Here is a 23712-nt window from a genome sequence, read left to right as displayed (position 1 = left end):
TATCACACCTTCTTCATCCATTCATCTATCTGGGCTGCTTCCATATCTTGGCTATTGTAAATAATGTTGCAGTGTACATAGGAGTGCATCATTCTTTTCACATCAGTGTTTTCCTTTTTTTCAGGTGAATACCTAGAAGTAGAATTGCTGGGTCATATGGTAGTTCTGTTTTTAATTTTGAGGAGCCTCTATCCTGTTTTCCATTCCTACCAACAGTGCACAAGGGTTCCCTCTGTTCCACCCCCTCACCAACACTTGTTATTTCTTGTTTTTTTGGATAATAACCATTCCAGCAGAAGTGAGGCGGTATCTGATTGTAGTTTTGATTTGCATTTCCCTAACGGTTAGGAGGTTAGTGATGTTGGCTTTTCTTTTCTCTGCATAATGTCCCCGGCCTCCATCCAGGTTGTTTTCGTAGTTATTCAGCCTTATTTTAGAGGCGTGGACACACCGCAGTTTCTATGACTATTTACCTTCTGAGGGAGGTTTCATTTTCTTCCCCTTCCTTCAAAACCAAGTCAATTATTAATAGCCATGTAGAGTATCTTGGATGGACATTAGTTTTCATTTTTCTGGGATAAATACTGGGCAGTACAATTGCTAGGTCATATAATAATCCCCCCCCCCTTTTTTTTTTAAAGAAACTGCCAAACAGTTTTCCAGAATACCTGTACCATTGTGCCAGCCCACTCTCAGTGTATGAAGTGTGTGAGAGATCTAGCTTTTCTGCATTCCCTCCAGATTTTGGAGGGTGTCCCTGTTTTTTGATTTAGGTATTCTGCTAGGTGTGCAGTGAGAGCTCATTGAGGTCGCAGTTTGCATTTGCCTAGTGACTAGTGGTGCTGAATATCCTTCCCTGTGTTTATTTGCCATCCTCTCTGCTGAAATGCCTCCTCTTGTCCCTTGCTCACTTTCTCATTGGATTGTTTGTTTTTTTTACTGTTGAGTTTGGAGAGTTCTCCATGTAGTGTAGATAGTAGTTTCCTGTCGGTTATGTGGTCTGCAAATATTTTTCTCAGTCTGTAGCCTCTCCCCTCGTCTTCTCAACAAGATCCTTTACAGAACAGAACTTCTTGTTTTTGATGAAATGTAATTTACTCATTTCTTCCCCTCTGGATCATGCTTTCAGTGTTATTTCCAAGAACTCTTCACTGAGCCCCAGTCCAGAAGATTTCTTCCTGTTCAGTCTCTTAAAAGTTTTATAGTTTTACATTTTACATTAAAATTTATGATCCATTTTGAGTTAATATTTGTAATAAGGTATCAGGCTTAGGTCAAGATTCTTTTTATTTTGCCTAAGGATATTCACTTGCTCCATGGAACACCATTTGATTTAAAAAAGACTATCCTTCCGTTGAATTGCTTTTTGCACTTTTGTCAAAAATCAGTTGTCTGTGCTGTGCAGGTCTCTTTCTTAGCTCTCTGTACTGTTCCATTGATCTGTGCATCTGAGTGTCTGCTAGTACCACACAGTCTTGATTACTGTAGCTGTATAACCAGTTTTAAGATTGGGTAGAGTAATTCTGCACTCTCTGTTCTTCTCTTTTGATGATATTCTCTTTTGAAGACGTGATTCTCTGCCCATCCCCTGCTTTGTTGTTGCTTTGAACGATCACTGTGTTCAATGTAAATGACCTCAGTGCCCTTCAAGAAGTCTGCGCTTTCGGGGTGCCTGGCTGGTTCTCAGTCACAAGAATATGCGACTCTTGATCTTGGGGTTGTGAGTTCAAGCCCCATGTTGGGTGTGGAGATTACTAAAAAATATAAATAAACTTAAAAAAAAAGAAGTCTGTGCTTTAATGGCACATTTTATTCTTAGGGTCAATTCCAGTGGATTGGTGATGTCTCTATTATAATCTGTTTTATTTTATTCTTTTTCTGGAATCCAATTTTGAGCAGGACTGAGAAGATGGGAGAGTCTTGTGAAATATGAGTGATAGCTACCTTGGGTTTAGGATAGTCATATAGAAGCAAGAATGCTGGGTTTCTGCTTACTGGTACCAAATAAGGCACTGTTGAATTTTTTTGGAGAAGAGCCAGAAGTTTATGACTCTAGCTGGGATAGCTGGGAGAGGATAAGCTTTCCCCACATACATAACCTAACCTCTCCAGTTTAAATATTTTCAGTGAATCATGACCTTGTAAGATAAATCTGAAGAGAGCTGCATTTCTGATTTGGTGTTTTTTTGTTTTGTTTTTTTTTTTCCCACCATGGGTAGAGATATGCATGGATTAATGGTTGAAAGATAAAGGATTTCATTGTTAGAATATATCCAGAAAAATTGGTTGAGTAACTTTTGGGAAACATATTATTAAAAGCTCAATTTTTATAATGGAAATGTACTACCATTAAATCGAAAACACCAACATAGTGCTAAATATAACTGTAAGTAGACCTTTTCCTACTTAGGATATTGATGATGTCTACAAGACCATTTTTTAATCCATTAAAGACCGGTGGTTGAATTATATCTTCTTCAGTGCCTGTCCTCTGAATCATGTGTTCTGATGCCTGAAGTTTCAGCATCTGGGTCATTATTATTGTATATTTGCATCTCCAGGAATCTTCTCTATTAGATTGTCTGTTCCCCTGAGTTTGTTGTAGGTTAAGCTATAGAATTTAATTTGATGTTCCGTGGCACGTTTCTGAGTGTACTACTTTGGAAATGGAAGAGATGAGTGGGATAGGCTTGGGACTCAGATTGTTCCGGAAAGTGGTTTACATTACTGCATTCTGAAATCGTAATTTTCAGAAGTTAGAAACATGACTAATAGAATTAGTCTAATAGAATTAATAGAATTAGAAATAGAACTAATAGAAATAGAACTAATAGAACTAATAGAATTAATACATATCAAATTCAAATCGTTAATGAGACAAACAATAACATGGTAAAGCCAGTTGGAAGAGCAGTTGGAGGACCTGGGTATTTTTAGTTAATGAAGAATGTCAGACTATGGTTGCTAGGTTAGCTCCAACAGTGGTTAATTTCCCACTGTGTTATGAAACCATAAACTAATGCTTTTGCTGTTTTATTTTTTTGAACTGCCTAGAAATCTCCAGGTTAATGTGTAACTTTACCAAGTCTGGTGTATACAGTAGTGAATAGCAAGTTAAACAAGGGTATATTTCCCTAGTTAATTAAATTATTATTATTATTATTATTATTATTATTTTAAAAGATTTTATTTATTCATTTGACAGACAGAGATCACAAGTAGGGAGAGAGGCAGGCAGAGAGAGAGGAGGAAGCAGGCTCCCCGCTGAGCAGAGAGCCCGATGTGGGGCTCCACCCCAGGACCCTGGGATCACGACCTGAGCCGAAGGCAGAGGCTTAACCCACTGAGCCACCCAGGCGCCCCTAATTAAATTATTTTAGGTGCGTTTGTTCAGTTCAGTTGCAATGTGACATTGAAAGGGACTTTCTGCATTCTCTTTATTCACTTTATGCTATGTTTTGGATAATTTTTCTCATCAGCAGTTTGTGAAGCTTCAGAAAGACTGACAATGCTTGGGTTTTATCTATTTTACAGTTTTGCTTTTGGCTAGTGTTGATGCCTGGTCTGCCTGGTAAATCACTTTCCGAGCTTGCCCTTCAACTCTGTGATATTTTCATTGCTTTCCTCCTCCCTGTTAGCATTTCGCACTTCTTTCTCACCTCCATCCTTACTACTTTCTTTCATCCTGGTAGAATGCATTTGTGTTTCTTCTATCTTCTGAGAGTGCTGGCAACAGAATGGGCGGATTCCCGAACAATTTAAATTACTTTGCTGTCCTCAGCTTGAACAGAGCTCTGCCATGTCTTACCTATGTGACCTTGAGCATGTTCCTTAGCCTCTAAGCCTTTCTTTTGGTCACCTAAAATGGGGTGAACGATGGTGCTTATTACTTCATAGCGATGCTGCGAAGATCATAGGATTAAAGGGGAAAAAATGATGCCTACAAACAGATACGTGCATCTTTTTATTTTGCATACTAGATGTTCTCTAAAGGATTGCAAACCGACTTGCTTAAAAGGACCAGAGAGGCACACCATAAATAACTGAAGAGTCTTACAAGATCAAGCATAGCAGCAGGGACAACTGGCAAGTAATAACCAGCATCCCAGCTGGGGAGAGATTCGTGATTGGCAGGTACAGTGGCAAAGTTCACAGTAAGTGAAGATGGCAGCAACTATGCATCTCAAGCCAACTGTTGCCATATGGTTCAGTACAGCTTTCTATTAAAATTGTTTAAAGAGAAGGCTGAAGCCTGGATTGTCATATGTCATTTCCTTTTGTAAATGTGGGTAACTGATTGGCATAACGTACCATGTGTATGGACTCCAAATAGCAGGACACCAGTTTACCATGTTTGGTTGATTTAGATTGTCCAGTAAGAAAGGTAAAGTTGTTTGCACGAGACCGTGTTAGAACTTGAAGTGACAAAAGTGGTTAGTCACTACCCCAGTCTCTTGGTTTTATAGACAAAATAGTTGGTTAGGGCAAATTGGCAATACCCGTTTGTGGTGGTACTTAGAATTTTTATGGACGTGGACTTGTACATATTCTTCCCCTTTGGGAGTTGTAAGGTTTAACACTATTTTTTTCTTACTTCATTAAAGTATAATTGACATACAGTGTTATTAGCTTCAGGGGTGCAACATATTGATTTGACAATTCTGTACATTACTCAATGCTCATCATGGTAAGTGTGGTCAACATACAACGTTACTATAATATTATTGACTGTATTTTTTATCTTCCTGACTTATTTTATAGCCCAAAGTTTGTTCTTCTTAATCCCTTTATTTCATCCATCCCTTCATATACCTCCCCTCTGACAACCACCAGTTTGTTCTCTGTATTTATGAGTCTTTAATTTTTTGTGTGTGTGTTTGTTTTATTTTTTGTATTCCACATATAGGTGAAATCATATGGTATATGTCTTTGTCTGTCTGATTTATTTCACTTAGCATTATACCCTCAAGGTCCATCTATGCTGCCCTTAACATGGACTCAGTTTTTTTTTTTTTTTAACTGTCCTTAATAGTGACTCTTTTTTGAGTTCAAAAAATGATCATATTGATTATTTAAACCGAAGATGGAAACACGCCAAAATTTTTCTTTTAAAAGATTTTATTTATTTAACAGAGAGAGACACAGCGAGAGAAGGAACACTAGCAGGGGGAATGGGAGAGGGAGAAGCAGGCTTCCCGCTGAGCAGGGAGCCGGATGTGGGGCTCAATCCCAGGACCCTGGGATCATGACCTCAGCCGAAGGCAGACGCTTAACGACTGAGCCACCCAGGCGCCCCACACACCAAAATTTTAATAGTGGTTGTGGTCATTTTTATTTTCTTGTTTATGCATTTTATGTGCTGTCTTGTCTTTTTAATGTACTCTGCTCATTAATGTACTTTGCCTAGTGTGCTTATACAACAAATATTTATTGCTTTTCTAATCAGGAAAAGCGATAAATGCTATTAAAAACAGACTTCATTGTGGAAATGCCTAGATATGTGATAATATGATTATTGATCAGTTTCATGGTTCCAAGATTTTTGCCAACAAAGTAATGGTTCATTATTTCATTTGCTTCAGGAAAATGATGGGGTGGTGTGTCTTATTGTGCTATTTAGTTATGTTTAGATGGGTCTTCTTTAGGGCTGCAGTAATTGCTTTGATGAAATGGGTTTTCGACCACCACGGGGCAAATAAGTTGCTGGTTCTACTCTTGGGCAGCTTGCCTGCAAGGGATGCCGTCTGTTTTGGCAGAGCCGGGGGCTTGCCCTGCTGGGCTTGAGCCCACCGACTGTTGCTGCCACAGTGGCTCAGCTGTTGTGCTTTTATAGTGACTGTTATTAGCCATGCAGACCTTTACGGTTCAAACCAGGCCACATCTGTTGTGAGTCTCATGACCTTCAAAACCCAGAGCAGAAAGAAATGCAAAACTGCAGGCTTTCTGTAGACAGCTCTGTTTAGAGGGCTTCATTAAAAATAGTTTTCTCAAGTCATTTTGTAGAAAAGATTTTCATTTTCCTTGTTCTACATTAGCAGTGGGTTTATAGTATTGAAGATCTGAGCAAATTAGTGTTGCCCAGAATGTGGTTTGTTGACAACCTGTATCTGATCCCAAAAGGAATTTGGTTAAAGATTTATTCTAGAGCCTTACTATAGACCAAGAGGATCAGGTTCTTAGGGGTATATTCTTGCTGCAGTATTTAAACCAGTGATTTGGGCTTCAAGGGCAGAGCACCCAAAGGGACATCTGTTCTTTTTTAAAGGGGTGGGCACAGGGTGCCTGGGTGGCTCAGTCAGTTGAGCCGCTGCCTTCGGCTCAGGTCATGGTCCCAGGGTCCTGGGATTGAGCCCTACATCAGGCTCCTTGCTCAGTAGGGAGTCTGCTTCTCCCTCTGCCTGCTTCTCCCCCTGCTTGTGCTCTCTCTCTCTCTCTCTGACAAATAAATGCATAAAATCTTAAGAAAAAAAAAAAAAGAGGTGGGCACAGAGTTAGCTGACCCAAAGATCAGTGGTTATGTGATGAATTGGGCACTCCCAGGAATGCCTCGGCTTTTTAGGAAGTTTGCTTTTGGGAGTTAGATATTGGGAAAGGTCCTAAAATCATGGTACCTGGAAAACGTTCATGGTTGTTGTAAGAACGGAAACTGTATTTCCAGGTTGAACGTGGTGATTCATTTGGTTATGTTTTCCAGAAGGAGTAGCATTTTAGATGAAATTGTTCTCTTTGTAGATGCTGTATGTCCTCAAAACTTAGTTCCTTCTGTGAACTAGAATGGCCTGCATGGCAGATACTGTGATGTTCCTGCAGTGTTCAGTGCCAAGCCGTTAGACCTCCTGATGCATTTATGACCTTATATCTCCATTGCAGAAGCGATGAAGGGACCATTGGACCATATGTTTCTATGAAATCCCTCCCCCCATCCCCCAACTGAATTAATAGTCACTTCAATAGAAGAATGAAAAAAGAAGTTGAATTTTTCTATTTTGGGGAAATGGATTGAATAGAAGGAAGAAGGAGGGTTTCGCTACAGTATTCTAGGTCACATTTTGTCCTTGGTGCAGGAGCAAAAGGGACTAAAGCTGACTGTTACTGCACTATTGAACTCTTTAAAAGAAATCTGTTTTGGAATTTTTAGATGGAGCAGATTTATTTTATCCAAAATATCCAAAATGTCATTTGAACTTGTAATTAAAATGAAAAATAATAACGAAATGTTTTGCAGTCATTTCTTCTTCCACAGTGTTGACGTGCTCCTGTATTTTATCATTACGACTCTGTTCGTGGTAGCTCCGTCTGGTGGCTACTGAATCGGAAATGCCTCTTCTCATCCCCTCCATCTCTGTTAAAATGTGAACATATGCCTGCATGGAACATTCCTTTTTTTTTTCTGTTTTAGAGAAAGTGAATTGTTTTCTCAGCAGTTCCTTGGTGTTAGCGTAATGCCTTCCTGTGTAGGCTGTAGTGTTAGAATTCTCTTTGCAAGCCTCATAATAATTTTGAGGAATTATCACTTTTATTATAGTATTTTTAGTTGCAACTAGAAAGTTTTTACAGTGGGAATTCTTTCCGTGTGAAATCTCTTAAAAGGCCAATTAAAAAAAAAAAAAGCACATTGTTCCTTTTGGGATGCAGGGTTGGGGCATCGAACTAATGAAGCAGGGTCCTGGAGATGAGAGTATGTAAAATTAGATTTTAGATTTGTCCAGGAGAGTACAGGGTTCAGAGGTCACTTTGTGTCAGTGCAAAAGATTCTTTGTTAATGTTTTATGTTTGGGTCTTTGTATTGTTTTCTTAAGAGAATGCATATACAGGGTGCCTGAGTGGCTCAGTGGGGTAAGCGTGGGACTCTTGATTTCCTTGATTTTGGCTTGAGTCTTGGTCTCAGGGTTGTGACCTTGAGCCCCATGTCAGGCTGCGCACTTTTAGTGCCAAATCTGCTTGGGATACACCCTCTCCCTCTGCCCCCTCCCCTGCTGGTGAGCACACTTGCACTCTCTCATTCTCTCCCTCTCCCTCTCCCTCTTTCTTTCTCCCTCCTTCCATCCATGCCCTTCCCTAAATAAATAAATAAATAAATACATCCTTAAAAGGAACCTGAATATGCACTATCCATTTCCATGTTGCAGGCCCCCAGACTTTATAGGGGCACCTGAGTCATTTTTCCTGTCCTGTGCATTCAGAAAGTCTGGGTTTGAATTCCTTTTGCATGGATGACGTAATGTGACGTGGGTGAAGTACATTGACATTCAGTGCCTCTGGAAAGGGGAATGCTGGGAGGATTGAACCTTCGAAGTTCTGGTGAGGATTAAATGAGATAATCCCGTTGAAGAGCTTGGCACAGTGCCTTGCTGCATATAGTAGGTGCTACAGAAATAATAGCTGTCTTCAGCATCCTCACTAATTATCTTAATTTTAGAAACTAAAGCAACTCAAGGGAAATTTTCGGAATGAATGGCTTTGACACTGAGATAAGGTTTAAAAAAAAAAAAATCCTTCCTTCTTCCTGAAACATATGTTAAAAATCTTTGTTTCTGCCATGGTATCTTTAGCCTCATTTCCCTCATTCCATCCACTGTTCTATCCTGGGATTGAGCATCTCTTCACTTTGGGGAGAAATATTTTAATAAGAACTCTGGTCAGAGCGTCTCTATTCAAGGACCCTCCACCCCCTGCCTCACAGTGTGAAGGGAAAAGTCCTGAATTCATTTCACAGAGTACCTTCTCTGTTTCTGAAACATTGATTCCCGAATAAGCCTCAGATATCATGTATGATTTCTGAACACCTAAAATCTGCAGCTTTTTTGGTTCCATTGTGTTAAATAACAAAGAATGGATTAACCTAAATGTGGACCTGGCACAAAAGAAGAAACCTGATGTTTCCAGCAGCTTCTAACACCATCCTTTTCTCTCAGTACTCACTCACTGGTTATACAGAGGTGATATTTAAGAGCAAATGTGTTTAATAAACCTTTGTAAGTGATATTGAAAGGAGTATTTGTTTTCCAGAATTCACTCAGGATTTCTGTAATCTGCAGTTCTGTGGGTTGGGTACATGTGTCATACCCATTTGTTCCAGAGTTTTCTATTGCTTATGCTACATCCTTCTTATCTGTTGTCTGAAAAATCAGAGGAACAGTTTTGTTTCATTCAGTTTTGCCTAAAAGGAAAGCCTCCAAAGATACAAAATTACCTTTTGACATCATTATATTTATTTTATTTATTTATTTAATATTAAAAAGGGAAACTGCCCTTCTCTTCTCCTTCCCCGCACCAGTTTGATTGACTGTATTGCAGAATCATAAAAGGATTTAAATTCAGAGTTGAAAAGTCTCCTTGCAATTGATTTCATTCAGCTCCTTGTATACAAATAGATATTGAGAGCGGAAAAAAAGCAATATTGAACTGAAACTTTCAATTTGAGAGTTAAGCTTTGTGAAGTCATAAAACTGGTTTTCCACTTGACTCTGCAAATGGATCTTGCGGTATAATTGGTCAGAGTCATAGAAGGCTTTAGGAAAAGCACAACCAAAAAAGAAAAAAGGAAACAAACTGTACTTATTTAATAGCGGCCATTTCTTCAACAGAAAAGGACTTTTGGTTAAATAGCTCCTTTTCCAGAAAAGGGAAAAAATTTCCCCCCATATAATTAGTTTAAGCAACTACTTTTAAAGCTAGTTAAAGCAGACTTAGAAATGCTTTAGCCGTCTTGACGTGATCTGGTGACAATTTTTATGTGGTTAGAATTTTTAATTAAATCATTTTATTTAAGATTGTAATAGCCCTTTCAAATTATTTTCGTTGAGACTTGCATTGTGTTATTTCAAGTTAATAACTCCTCTTCAAGCAAGCAGAATGCAGGGTATTTCTTCTGATGATTTCTTTGTGCAATTGAAGAGAACAAAGCAAACCTCATTCTTGCTGGAAAGGAAGCAAAACTAACACCTAATAAAAAGAGAGATAACAAAAATGAACTTGTAGCCCTGGGATATTCTGACCAGAAACATTAAATTCCTTGGGTTATTTTTCACCTTAAAATTTTTTTTTCTTTTTTTATTTCAGAGAGAATGAGAGAGACAGAACGAAGCAGGGAGGAGCAGAGGGAGGGGGAGAATCCTGAAGCAGACTCCTCTCTCATTGAGGAGCCTGATGTGGGGGGCTCCATCCCAGGACCCTGAGATCATGACCTGAGCTGAAATCAACAGTTGACTGTATAGCCAACTGAGCCACTCAAATGCCCTGTATTTTTTACTTTTAAAATTCAGGGTCCAGCCTAATTGATTAAATCAAATAACACTGATGGAAGGCCCGTTTCTCAGTGTTTTAGGAGGGAGAAGTCGTTCTATGGACTTTGAATAACAGAGGGGTATATATTTGGTAATCTATTTCCTGACCAGCCACAAAGCACACTTGTCCCTGAATACATTTTCATGATTATAGACAATCCTGAACAGTTTCTAAGACAAAAATCTTTGCCATTGTGCTGAGGTGAACTACCACCGATTCAATTTATTAATTATCCTTTACTTGGGTCACTTTTCCAACACCCACCCCTAGCTGGTGGGAGAGAGAGGTTTCTTTTAAGAATTGTTTGGGGAGACAGAGGAAAGTCAAATTGGGTTTAAAGCCGTGCATGTGTCCATGTTTAAGCAATAATAAAATTGTCCTTAAAAAAAAAAAAACCCCACCTAAGTTCCTTCTGAAATGTATATTCATAAGCTATGTATTTCTCCAAGTATCATATAGGGAGGTGGTTATTTTTCTTGTGTGAAATTGAGGGTATAATTTTATGCAGTATATAGCTCCAAAAGAAAATACAGTGGTAATGAGTATCTTGCTTTCTTTCCCTCATTTTGTTTGTAAATAGTTGTATCTGGCTTGCTTCTCATTAACTGTTACCTATTTTTATTGACATGTACTGCATAGGCAATTAATTGCTTGATCACATTAGTGCAGATCCTAATTTAGATGAAAAAGGCAGAGGGAAGGTGTAGAAAATATTAGCAAGATAAAACTAAAAATGAGCTGAGTAGATTTTGGGCCATGTTGCTGTAAATATTAGGCCATGGTCTGCTCTCCAAAAATGTTACCTCCAGGAGCACAGCTTCCCTGCCCGAAGGTACAGCTACACAATTAATGAATGATTTGTATCTCTTCACCCTGGGAGTCTGGATGTTGAGGCACCGGTTTTTGTTCTTGCCTGCCTCCCTCCAGTCTGTTCCCTGCACGTCGCAGTCACCTTTTCGAAGCGTATGTTGATAAAACTGCCCTATAATTAGATTATGGTAATGATTGCTCAACTCTGTAAATATACTAAAAACTATTATATTTTAATAAAAGTGCTTTAAAAGAAAGCATATATCAGACCTAATTGGCTGACCCCTTGGAGTCTTTGGGTACCTTCCCAAGCTCATTTCAAAGTCCATTTACGATCTTGTAGGATCCTGTCCTTCTTTATCCTCAGCCTCCTTTTTCTCCCCCAGCCAGCTCACCAGACTTTGGCCAGGTTGGACTTTTACCCCCATACTCTTTTCTGCCTCAACTTCCTCATACTTGCTCTCCCTCTGCCTTGGACTCTATCCTCCTGCCTTGCTAGTGCCTTCAGCTAAATCTCCTTCCTTGACTACTTTCTCTAAGTACATTCCTTCTCTACTTGTAATTTCTATGATTGTACCATGTATGTTTCATTTAATTTTCATATTTGTTTCTCCACGCATATTAATTATAATTTATGTATTTATTGGTTGCCACCCTCCCCAGTGGACTGGAAGCTCTAAGAGGGCAGGAGCAATGTAGGGTACATACTGTTGAATGTCTTGATGTAGTAGCACCCTACTGGAGGTAGGGACAGTACATGGAGAGGATACCAATACTTGGCTACATCTTTCCAGACTCCTGGGAAATTATCTTCTCAGCCAGAGGAGTGAAGAGCAGCTTAAGCAGATAGTAAGTGTGAATATGGAGTAGGTACTTTGCTGACCAGAAGCACAAAGCTCTGGGCAATAGATAGCTACCAGCCACTGAGTATCCAGGCTGGCCACAATTCAAGTGGTATCTTTAACATGGCTGTAGAAGACACAGGTTTCTGGGTTTATTAAGTCAGTCAGATCTGTCTCCACCATGATTGGTATCTTGAGCAGAGGAGTGTCATGGTTGGAGTACCCTCTATATTTCATCCTTAAGCCCAGGATTTAGGGCTTCTGACTACTATGTGTTTTCTACAATCTCCCATGGTTGTGTATTATCTTGGTGAGTATTTTCGTCATTGTGCACATTTTGCTAGGGTTGGTAGATGTGGCATGGTTTGGAAATAGGCACCTAGTAATACTTAAGTCAGGGTTTTTTTTGTCCATTTCTTTTTGTTCTGTAAAAAAAATACCCATCTCCTTCAATGTTTTTCATTTTATATTTCAGAGGGACTGGGTGTGAATAATGACTCAAATATATCAAAGACCCAAGTTATGAAGCTTATCCTTTATTTCTCCAGTATAAACATTTATTAGGCAGTCACAGTGACAGATTTTAAACAAAAGAAAATATGAATGAAGAGAATTTAGTAATCTGTATCACTTTGTTTCCCTAACTCAAGTTGTAACTTAATATTTATTTCTGCTTGACTAGAAGTGACTTTTTTTTTATAGACAATGACCAATGTTTATATAATTGTAATTGAATATTCTCCACATTATGTTAGAAAAATCACCCTATTTTTCTGTTCGTATTATTGGAACATGATTTTATCTTAGGCATTCACCAGTAGTGGTGGTAAAAGTAGCCTAGACAACTTCTTTCTTTCGAAATTATTATGTTTTTAGAGGCATCTGGTGGACTCAATCAGAAGAGCATATAAGTCTCGATCCTGAGGTTTTGAGTTCAGGCCCCACAGTAGTTATAGAACTTACATTTAAAAAAATAATAAAAATTACTATGTTCATAGGGACGCCTGGGTGGCTCAGTTCATTAAGCTTCTGCCTTCGACTCAGGTCATGATCTTGGGGTCCTGGGATGGAGTCCCATGTCAGGCTCCTAGCTCTGCGGGGAGTCTGCTTCTCCCTCTGCCTGCCGCTCCCCCTGCTTGTGGATGCTTGCTCGCTCGCTCTCTCTCTCTCAAATAAATAAATAAAATCTTTTAAAAAGCCTTTATTATTATCTTTTTTTAAAGATTTATTTATTTGACAGAGACACAGCGAGAGAGGGAACACAAGCAGGGGGAGTGGGAGAGGCAGATGCAGACTCCTTGCTGAGCAGGGAGCCCGATGTGGGGCTCCATCCCAGGACTCTGGGATAATGACCTGAGCCGAAGGCAGATGCTTGATGACTGAGCCACCCAGGCACCCCAAAATAAACTTGCCTTTAAAAAATAATACTATGATTCTGGTTTTCTGAGGCCCATGTAGAAGAAGATTTGTTTTTATTTTTGTTTTTTACCTTTGAGTAGATGTAGGAGCTCTTAGTTCACAGATGTTTTTATGAGTCCTAAACTTGAATTTTGTGAAGAACAGTTGTAGTACTGTGTTAATTTTGTAGGTTTGAGAGTAATATCTGATTCAGGGCTTTGTGTTCTTGGGCAAGTTATATACATTTTCTGAGTGTAAGCCACAAGATTATTATTGGAGGAATTACACAAGCCATTATATTGATGGTACTTTTAGTAGTGTCTGCCTCACAGGCAATAAGGGAGTTAGTAAAGAATTTCTCATTGGGTAAGGCCATGGGTGGCAAATTCAAAGGGCCATAGGGACTCAATAGGAAGTATAAATGATAAAGTAGGACTGGGTGGGGTTATGAGTCTTCTTGAAAGAGCTACTTGCTCTTCATCTAGCATTTTGGTGCAATCAAAGTCCAGATCTCATTATAAAATACAGATATTGGGGTTCACTCTAGATTTTCCCATGCTGGCAACCAATTACACACAGACACAGACACACACACCCATACCATACCATACCATACCATGTCATACTAGATCATAGATTGAACAACATATTTGGAGGGATCGAGGGATGGCTATATTCAGTGTGGTGGCGACCAGGGTGAAATCTCTAATCTGTATTTGCCAGTTTTGTTGGTCATTAAGGATTCAAAGTGATGGTGCAGCAACAAAATTGAAGTACAGATTTGTGGCCATTGACATCTCCACAGCCCTATCTGTGACTAACCCTTGTTTTCTTGATAATCAAAGAATCAAAGGACTTGATTCTTGGAGAACCAAACAGAGTTGATTGATTTATTTTAGTCTGATGTTGCAGAATATTTGAAGCCAGGAGCCCAATTCTATTTTGGAAGGGTGGCTCTAAGGAAGAGTGAACTGTGGTATTTTTTGGATTTTTATGACAAATGTCTCATGAGCCCCTGTCTAAATCAGTTTTCTAAATGTACCTCTTCTTGGACTTGTTGGGAAGCATCTATTTTTATTTCTGAAGTTTTTAAGCTAGTTTATAGTTAATAGAAGAAGGATTTCTTTAATTTTTTGATTCTTTTAGTCTTGTATGATTAAAAAAATAGATTTAGTCTTTTGTAATCAGTGTTATTTTAGAGTTAAATCACAAGGAGAAGTTCAGTCTTTTGCTTCTCCACCTGATTCAAGCAGTCATTTCTACCACCTTTTTGGTGTTCTTTTTTCCCCTAGGATACTGCATTGCTATGTGATTCCTCTTTGCCTTGAATTACAATCTGTTTTACTTAAAAAAAAAAAAAAAAATTCATGGCTCTGTACTAGGTCTCTATCACTTTAGATGACGCAAACCCCCCTATATATATATATATATATATATATATATATATATATAATTTTTTTTGTAGCTGGGACAATAGGTACATTTGAATATGATGAAATAGGTAATCTACTGTAATATACTCTATTGTGTTTGAGGTTAGCTCAGTATCACAAACAACTGGAGGGACCATTTGTAATGCAGTAGTTACAAAGGAATGTACTTCTTGATTCTACTTTTTGGGACACTCACTAAGTACATTATACTACGATTAATTGGAATACAGGCACAAAGGAGATGAGAGGCTGATCAGAATATTTAATTACTTTAACTATGATTTGATACTTTTGCCCATTGTAGGCACAAAAAAGATAAAGATTTATTCATTTTAGACTATTGTGTGGGATTTAATGTTCTTAAGTGCTCTTTAAAATTCAGAGAAAATTATGCTTGTTAGAGATTTTGCCATCCTTGAGGGATCTTTAATTTGTTTGTTGTATGAGCAGTTATAATAGATATAAACAGCCCGCTTAACTGCTTGCCTGCCATTCTGGAAATACGCGTTCTGAATGTGAGTGCTTCTACTTATTTTTAGTGGGCTTATTTTTGGCAGTAACTCTGGCAGAGAACTAGGACTCTTCATATGAGAGCCAGTTCATCCATCATCTTAATTTGCATTCTGGCACTAGGAAACCGGAATGTCTTTGTTCTGATGTTTTCAGTTTGGGATGGAAGCTGACCAGTTCTTCTAGGCTTCTAAGTCCTTTGGAATGACCTAGAACTGGACATACAGTTGAGTGAAATACCCTCCAGTGTTACTCTACTATTTTGCTTTGGGTACAGGATGTATGAGACCATGTTACAGATGGAACTCTGGGCTGTTCTCATCATAAACTTACTCTGGTGTCACCTCTGTTACTTGCCCCTAGAGGGGATCCTTACATAGCTGGTATCAAGTAGACATGGTTGGGTCCATGTGGTAAGGTGAAAACAGTAATGTGAGGGAATGCTGTGGGTGTGTTGAAATGCGTAGTGACCGTGTTGTCTTTCTTTCTTGGTGCGCATCTTAGACTTCCGCTCATTTCCAGATACACAGATGCATATACGAATGTACTACCTTTGTCAAAAAAACAAGCCATTAGTTGTACTCTGTAGTTTTATTTCACACATTTGCAATTTTGGAAGAAGACTATTTTCCATCATTCCATAACTGTGTTTAGTGTTATCCCATGTAGATTCATTGACCCTCCTCTCGGACAGGGCAGCCTAAGAAAAGATGCTCTGTCGAGAATGTTATATAATGTAGTGTTTAGAGGGGCTGGTCTCTCTGTAGGAAAAATGTTGAGCCTGCAGATTAACACAGTAGAATTCAGACAGCTTGAAACTCTGTCTTTATTTGCCCCAAGTCAAAATTTCTGTGAAACACTGAGAGTCAAGATTACACAGAATCTCCTGAAGATACAGTTAAGGCAGATGGGATACACATCTGCTTTTATATTCCCAGAATACAAACATTTATTGTGATAAACTATGTCCGGTGGCTCTGGGAAATTAAATCATGCACATAGGAAACAGTTTCGTTGATATCTTCAGTGGTAGGTAACTCTTAGGGTATTTTTATAGCAAAGGATTGGGCCTTTGGGTCTGGAAACATTTTTATCTTTTTTGCTTCAGGCTGGAAATGAGGTAGGCTCCAGAGAAGTTCTGAGAGGTGGTAGAGTTTATGAAATCTCCCTGATGAAAATACCTGTCACTCATTTCGCTCTCTGCATAGCAACCAACGTGACTTAAGCTTCTTCCTGCTGAGCTAGGCATAAGCATCATTGGCTAGTTAATGCTATTGGTTTTGAAATCTTCACTTTCATCCTGTCAAAATTGAGAGGCTCCAATTCTCCTGGATGATGGGAGTAGCTGGGTGTTAACTTTCTAAACTCATTTTATTATTATACCTTTCAGACCAGGCTGCCCTGGTTTGATATTCCTCATGCCCAGGTGTGTTAGGGGTGTGTGTGTGTGTGTGTGTGTGTGTGTGTGTGTGTGTGTTGGCGTGTTGGTTAAAGCCACACTGACTGGAGACTACCTCTTTTTGTGGGGGAGTCTACAGCCTCGTGCACTCTTGGACGTCCTTTGTGTCTTCTACACTTGTTCCGTCACTATGATCCCAGTTCCTTAAAGCATTATCACAACACTAAAAGCCCTCCTGAGCTTTCTGCTGACAGATGACTTCAGCTCCATTAACCATACTAGTCTTGGTGCTGTAGAACCTGATAGAATATATGTTTGCATAACACCGACTCCTCCCTCTTGTTAGTCACACGATAACCATAGGCAGATTTATACTTACTGTCTATTCTGAAGAATGAAAATACATATTTTCATAAGCATGCTCCATTTTTAATTGTGTAATTAAGTTGCTGACATAAGCAAGTATGCAATTTCACATTAAGGTAAGGATCCGTAAAGGCATGCATTTGCATAATTTAATTTTCTGCACAGAAGATATTGAAAATCAATAGCATGATTCATAGCCTTACCATATCATTGCCATGCTGCTGTTGGTTGGCTGTTAGAGTTTAGAAGAGTACAGAGAGTATTAAAATTGATTGAATTTGGTGTGCTGAGTCTGTATCTTTACTTGGGAACCACAGATTGTTTCATTTTGCAAATCTGTGCTCCTTGCCAATAAAATATTATGTTGCTTAATATACTCAATATACATTTTTTTGACTGCAGTTCAGATAATTTCTGAAAGTTGTTCTTAAAAAAATACCTTATTATATGCTTAAAATACATTTGAGGAGGGGACTAAAAATTTTGTTTTGTTTCAAATGATGCAAGTTTCATTTGTACATGATTATGTTCGTAGGGAAAAAGAAATCACACATTACTGCTCTGGGTGGAGTGAAAGGGAAAACCACATATAGTTATCTTTAACGAATAGTTTTTTGTCTCAAAGAAATCTGGTGCCAGGGTGATAAAGTCCGTTGCTTCCCTGTTCATTTCTGAGTTGCCTCCCTAAACAGTGGTGTATGAGGTGCTTGGGGATCATTCCTTCCAGCTTCATGTTTCAGATGTTTGCCATTGTGATGGGTGGGCCTTGACTAGAAAGTGAGACAGTGGGGAGAAGGTGGTGGTTTTGCTTGTGGTTTATATATACACACATGCATACATGCGCACACTCTTAGACCAACACAGACACCATCAGCCTTTATGTTGTTCATGTGTACGTGTATTCATTCACTCATTCATCCTTTCATTCACTGATTATTGAATACCCCCCATATTCCAGACTCTATCATGGCTGGGAGGTTGAGATGCTCCTTATCTCCAAGGAGCTTAGAGCCTCTCATCGCTGTGCAGCATGTCCTTCAGAAGCAGAGTTTTTTGTCCATTCCTCACCTGCTGTGTGCAACCCACATCATACCTCAGTACTTTGGGGGTGTGTGATGAAGAAAGGGATAGCCCACCTTCCTTGGGATGGCCCTGCTCTCTGTGTTACCTCTTGTCCGTTGTTCTATGTCCACCCAAACCGCACTCTTCCTTTTATCCTAAATGAGCTTCCTTTAGACAGTTCTGCCACTCTGCTGAGACCCCTTGCGTCCCAGTATGCTGCATATGGGATGGCTGGGAAGGTAACTGCTCTTTGGGGTGTGGATCCCATTACATTGCCGTGTCAGTGGAGCTCTGATGTTTACCTCCCTTGTTTCTTGAATTGGATATATCTTCGTAGGTTTGCTTTTTGCGCTGAGTATTTAAGGAGCTTGGGAAGCTAGCAAGTGGGAGACCCCAAAACCATGGCCTCTGTCAAGTCTAGTTAAAGACTGATGCAGTTGTAAACTAAGGACTTGGAGGTTTTCACAGTTCCCTGTTGTAGCCCTGGACTCTGTTGCTTTGCTTTTCCAGCGGGATGGGTAACACAGCTGCCCACACGAAAGCCACTCCAGTGAGAGAGAGTGCTGGCAGCCTTTGTCCTCTTTTGTTCCCTAGCCTGGTGTTCTCAAAGGTTCCGGAAAATGAAAAGCACCACCCTTTAAGGAAAGAAAGGGGGACTGGTTGTGGAGATCTTGACTCTGGATAAAATCTTTTGTAAAAGGTATAAATGAATATCCTTGAGGATAACTCCATTCCTCCTTTACTTTTGTTTTTGCGCTTTCTGGTTCAGCTCAGATTTAGCGGACGTCTGAGGTTGATGCCATATTGGTGTGATTTCTGCAGCAGCCGGTTCATCTCTGCCTGGCCAGACTTTTCCCAGGGTTCACTTAGCCTGTCAGGTTCCAGTCTGTGAGGGTGAATTGAGAATGTCAAAGTTGAAGGGGATGGCGGGTCGAGCTCAGCAAGGAAGTTTGTGTTTTTTTAATCTCTGGCTTCAAAATAGAATCACCCAGACAACATTTTTTTTTTTTTTTTTTAAATACCTGTATCCTATATCATGGTCTCATCCCAGGTCATCCAATCTGAATCTCCAATGGTAAGGTCCAGGACACAGATTTTTTGTTTCTGTTTTTGTTTGTTCATTTTGCTTTTGTTTTGTTTTATTTTTAAAGCATCCAGGTTGAGAGTCAGAGCTCTAGTCTGATGATGGCCTTTTATGGAGAAGTTGACAATCAGGTGTAGCATAGACTCATTTGAAGGTCACCAGGGTCACCTCTAGTGTCATTTGGGGATCTTTTGCATACAAGGGACATAAAGGGAGTTTTGGCAATCATTGGTTCATATAAATATAAAGCGTCCCACAGGATCACTTTCAGATTACCTCTGTCATGGGCTTAAATTTTGTCAACAGAATTGATTTATAGATTTTGCTTCCCATGGTGTGGTTACATTTTTGAACTCCTCTGCCGATCTTCTACTTGACCCCCAACCAGGCTCCTGAGGCTTCAGAATCCTGTCTTAACACTAGCAGAAAGAAAGAAGAATCTTTCTGATTGGCTGACGTCCCCATTGCCAATAAGGTCACTGGCCCCAGGGGTAAGGTTTACAATGATTGGCTGGCTTAAGCCAAACAAGGCCCACCGCTGGAGCTGGCCGGGATGGGCTGACCAGACATGGCCATGCACTGCACGACTTGTGGATAGGTGGGTTGCAGGGTATGATGATTACCAAAACAGAGTCTCTGCAACAATTTTCTACTATGTTATTAAGTATTTAAAAAAAAACAGTCCATGCCCACTGCTGAGTTAGTTGCTGGGCTCGCAGTGTCTTGTTTTTGTAACAATGCTGTGAAGTTGCTGCTACTTGTAGCTCCATTTAAGAGGCAAGGAAACTGATGCTCAGCCACGTACCCTAACGGAAGTCCCATTTCCTTGTTCAAGACAGTGCTTTACTCATGACCTTAATAGAGGATGGATTATTTGGGGATAATTATTTAGAGTGAACTAGCTCTAAGAAACAAATTAAACAGATACATAAAAAAGTTTAATGCACGTACAGACAATAAAAAAGCTGAACAATTATTTATGTAGCATGCTTTGGTGGAGGGAAAAAGAGATTAGGAGTATAGGAGATGGAAGGTTTTATTTTTGACCCTTAGAAGCTTAGAATGGTCAGTTTCTTGGAGCTCTGCCTGCTCATCTGCAAAATCATAGGATGGACTGGATGGCGGGTACCTAAACCTTTATTATAGTTAAAAATGACCATGAGTTGGGACGCCTGGGTGGCTCAGTTGGTTAAGCGGCTGCCTTCGGCTCAGGTCATGATCCCAGCGTCCTGGGATCGAGTCCCACATCGGGCTCCTTGCTCCGCAGGGAGCCTGCTTCTCCCTCTGCCACTCTGTCTGCCTGTGCTCGCTTGCTCTCTCTCTCTCTCTCTCTGACAAATAAATAAATAAAATCTTAAAAAAAAAAATGACCATGAGCAAACATAAATGTATTTGAATTTTACAGGATTCCTGTTTCCCTCTAAGGGGCCCATGTCTATGGAATATCTTTGTTCTTAGTTCAAGCATTTTTTCTTTTTAAATCCAGTCTTTGGAGTTGACATGCAAGTATAAAACACAGATCTTCTGCCACTTATGATGGGGTTATGTCCTGAGAAACTCATTATAAGTTGAAAATATCTTATGGTGAAAATGTATTTAATACACCCAACCTCCCGAATGCTTAGATTGGCCTAACCTGCCTTAACATGCTCAAAATATTTACATAAACTTACGGTTTGGGAAAGTCTTCCAACACAAAGCCTAGTTTATAATACAGTGTTGAGTATCTCATGTAATTCATGGAGTTTGTATGGAATGTGGAAAACGCAATGGCTGTATGGGTGCTGATGGTTGTAAGTTGTGTTGGTGGTTGGCCCTCGTGATCCGTGGGGGGGCGGGGGGTGCTGGCGCTGACTGGGAGCTCTGGCCTCTGCTGCCCAGCATCAGGAGAGAGGATCTTACTCTACATATTGTCAGCCTGGGGAGAAGATCCAAATCCAAATTCAAAGTTCAAAGATTTTATTTATTTATTTGGTACGGGGTGGGGGGGAACAAGCATACATGAGCAGGGGGGAGGAGCAAGGGAGGGAGGGAGAAGCAGACTCCCTGCTGAGTGGGGAGTCTGATGCAGTACTGGATCCTAAGAGCCTGGGATCATCACCTGAGCAGACGGCAGACGCTTAACCGACTGAACCACTCAGGCGCCCAGAAAGCATATCATTTTTGTGCCACTGTAAAGTTGAAAAATTGCTAGGTCATCCATCATAAGTTGGGGACTGTGTACTTGACACGTTTCTTAATTTGCCATCAGGTGACATCATTATTATTACTTGGACTAATTCAGAGTGGTGAATGTACTGTTTTCCTGGTGCCATCTTAATCTTAAATTGAATCTACAGTTCCCCTAACCATTTTCCCCTGCTTTTTAAAAGCACACTTGATTTTGTTTGGGTGCATTTAAATATTAACATAGACAGCTGGGATGTATTGTGTGTAATTCCATTTCATTTTGGATTCTGGGCACCTGCGGTATTTGTCTTCTTATAAGTCAGTGCATTTGGGTGTGGGCTCATAAGAAAAGAAATTTACATTCATGAATTTGGTGGGAGGGGAGGACTTTGAACACTGTAGCAAGCAGATGGAAGGTCTCTAAAATGGCGGAGAAGATTGGATTCATTATGAGTTTTCAAAAAATACATCTTTAGAGTTTCTTTTCTGAGCATCATTGGCCTTGTGGGTTTCATGTCTTTAGCTGTAACAGGTGACTCTTTGGGCTCCAAAAGCTGTGAAGGACTGGTACTCACCATGGAAAGTCTCCCAGGCCTTAGATGGTGATGCGTTTGGATGGCAGTGGCCCTGGCTCTGATGTAGGCATGCTTATGTTTGGTTCCCTGATGTGCTGCATGCCTACCTATGTTACCTAGGACCAGTTACTTAGTGTTTCTGAGGCTTAATTCCTCCATCTGTAAAGAGATAGAATGACCCCTTGCTCTCTGAGGATCAAGTAAGTCTCAGAGGCCTTTTGCAGTTAGGACATAGTCTTATACATGTAGTTGGAACAAAGACCTCCGGTTTTCTGTTCTATACTGCTAGTTGTATGACCTTGGGCAAGTTAAAGTTACCTAACTTCTTTAAGGTTCAGTTTGCTTATCAATAGAATGGTCTCGTTATTGGGACCACTGGGTCTATTGCTTGGTTGTGTTCTGTAGATTATGTAAGATACAAGGTTCAGTTTGCTTATCAATAGAGTGGTCTTGTTATTGGGACCACTGGGTCTATTGCTTGGTTGTGTTCTGTAGATTATGTAAGATACGATATATAAAGTGCTTAATGCATCATGCTTGGTGGCCCAAAGGCTTGTTGTAAGCTCCTGTTAGTGTTGATGTTAATCCTGGTTGTCTTGCTAGGTTATTTTATAGCTGTTTTTCTGCAGGATCTCTTCTGTTATCCCTGAGGTCTCTGCTGCTGGGAAGTCACCAGTGGTACGTTAGACACGCTTCCCCTGTCCAGTGGAGTGAAGACTTTGACTCATTGTGCTCTCCCTCTCTTCCAGCCTTGACGGAAGGCTACGTCGGGGCCCTGCACGAGAACAGACACGGCAGCTCAGCGCAGATCCGCCGGCGTAAGGCCTCAGGTGACCCGTACTGGGCCTACTCAGGTGAGTGGATGGTGGTCTGGCCAGTGACCATCCCATTGAGCTCTCTGGACAGTACTCTTTAAATTGCTTTCACACCCAGCCTGTTTGTTCAGACCTTTTGTAGTTCACTAGAAGTTGAAACATTCAACCCTGTTTTTCCTCAAGGTTATCAGTACCTTAATTTCTCTCTCCCACCTGTTTTCTCAACCTGCTTTCCCCCCCAATTTGCATTTATTTCTGAACTTTACTTGTTAATGAGTGATTGTACCAAAGTTGTAATTTCCCCAAAGACCCAGCCTTTTCTTTTCAGTGGCTGTGATTTCAGAAAGCAGAAAATAGAAGGCTAGTCTTGAGCTGCTTAATGTCTGCTAAATATTACAAAGCGTCACATATCAAAATGATCTGTTATGCTTTAATCTAAAAAAATGCAACTTTATTTTCAAATCAGATCTTGTTAGTTGAATATATTTCAGCCCTCTCTGTTATTCTGCAGTTCTTTTCATTTTTGCTTTTAAACTTACAGCCTTCCAGGCACTGAAGACCGAGAGCATTGTAAAAGCTATGTTGAATATTACATTGCAAATAATTTTTTTACATTCTGAGGGGGGAGAAATGAAGACCTACAAGAATATGTAGACGGTTCTGGATTATGTTCCCAACAACTACCAAAAATATGATAGGTGGCTTATTATTTCTAGAAGAGATTTTGATGCTCCAATATATATGGAAAATGTAGCTAATTATGGAGGAATGGTTGAGGAAGATAGACCACTTTGGAAATTACTTTGGCACTAAATAATTCAAATAATTTGTCTGAAAAGGCTTGAAGGCATGGGGTATTAGTATTAATAATAAATCTGTGTTTATGCAGTGTCATTGCATATAGAATTGAGAGGCATTATTTTCATAATGATGCTCTGGTTTTAAATCCTGAATTTCCACCT

General features: G+C 39.8%; 1 protein-coding gene across 2 annotated transcripts in view; it reads left to right on the top strand.

Moving 5' to 3' along the window:
* PTPRG (protein tyrosine phosphatase receptor type G) overlaps positions 1–23712 on the top strand; it is a gene marked incomplete at its 5' end in the record, with an annotated part of 697399 nt that overhangs the window by 155060 nt on the left and 518627 nt on the right. For both annotated transcript variants that reach the window (XM_080822349.1, XM_080822350.1), the window contains one exon: positions 22685–22789. In XM_080822349.1, the coding sequence (XP_080678475.1) occupies positions 22685–22789 (105 nt within the window). The remainder of the gene's footprint in view (positions 1–22684; positions 22790–23712) is intronic.

This window comes from Martes martes (genome assembly GCF_963455335.1).
Source record: "Martes martes genome assembly, chromosome: 1".
NCBI classification, from domain to species: Eukaryota; Metazoa; Chordata; class Mammalia; order Carnivora; family Mustelidae; genus Martes; species Martes martes.
This window is presented reverse-complemented; position numbering and strand designations above follow the sequence as displayed.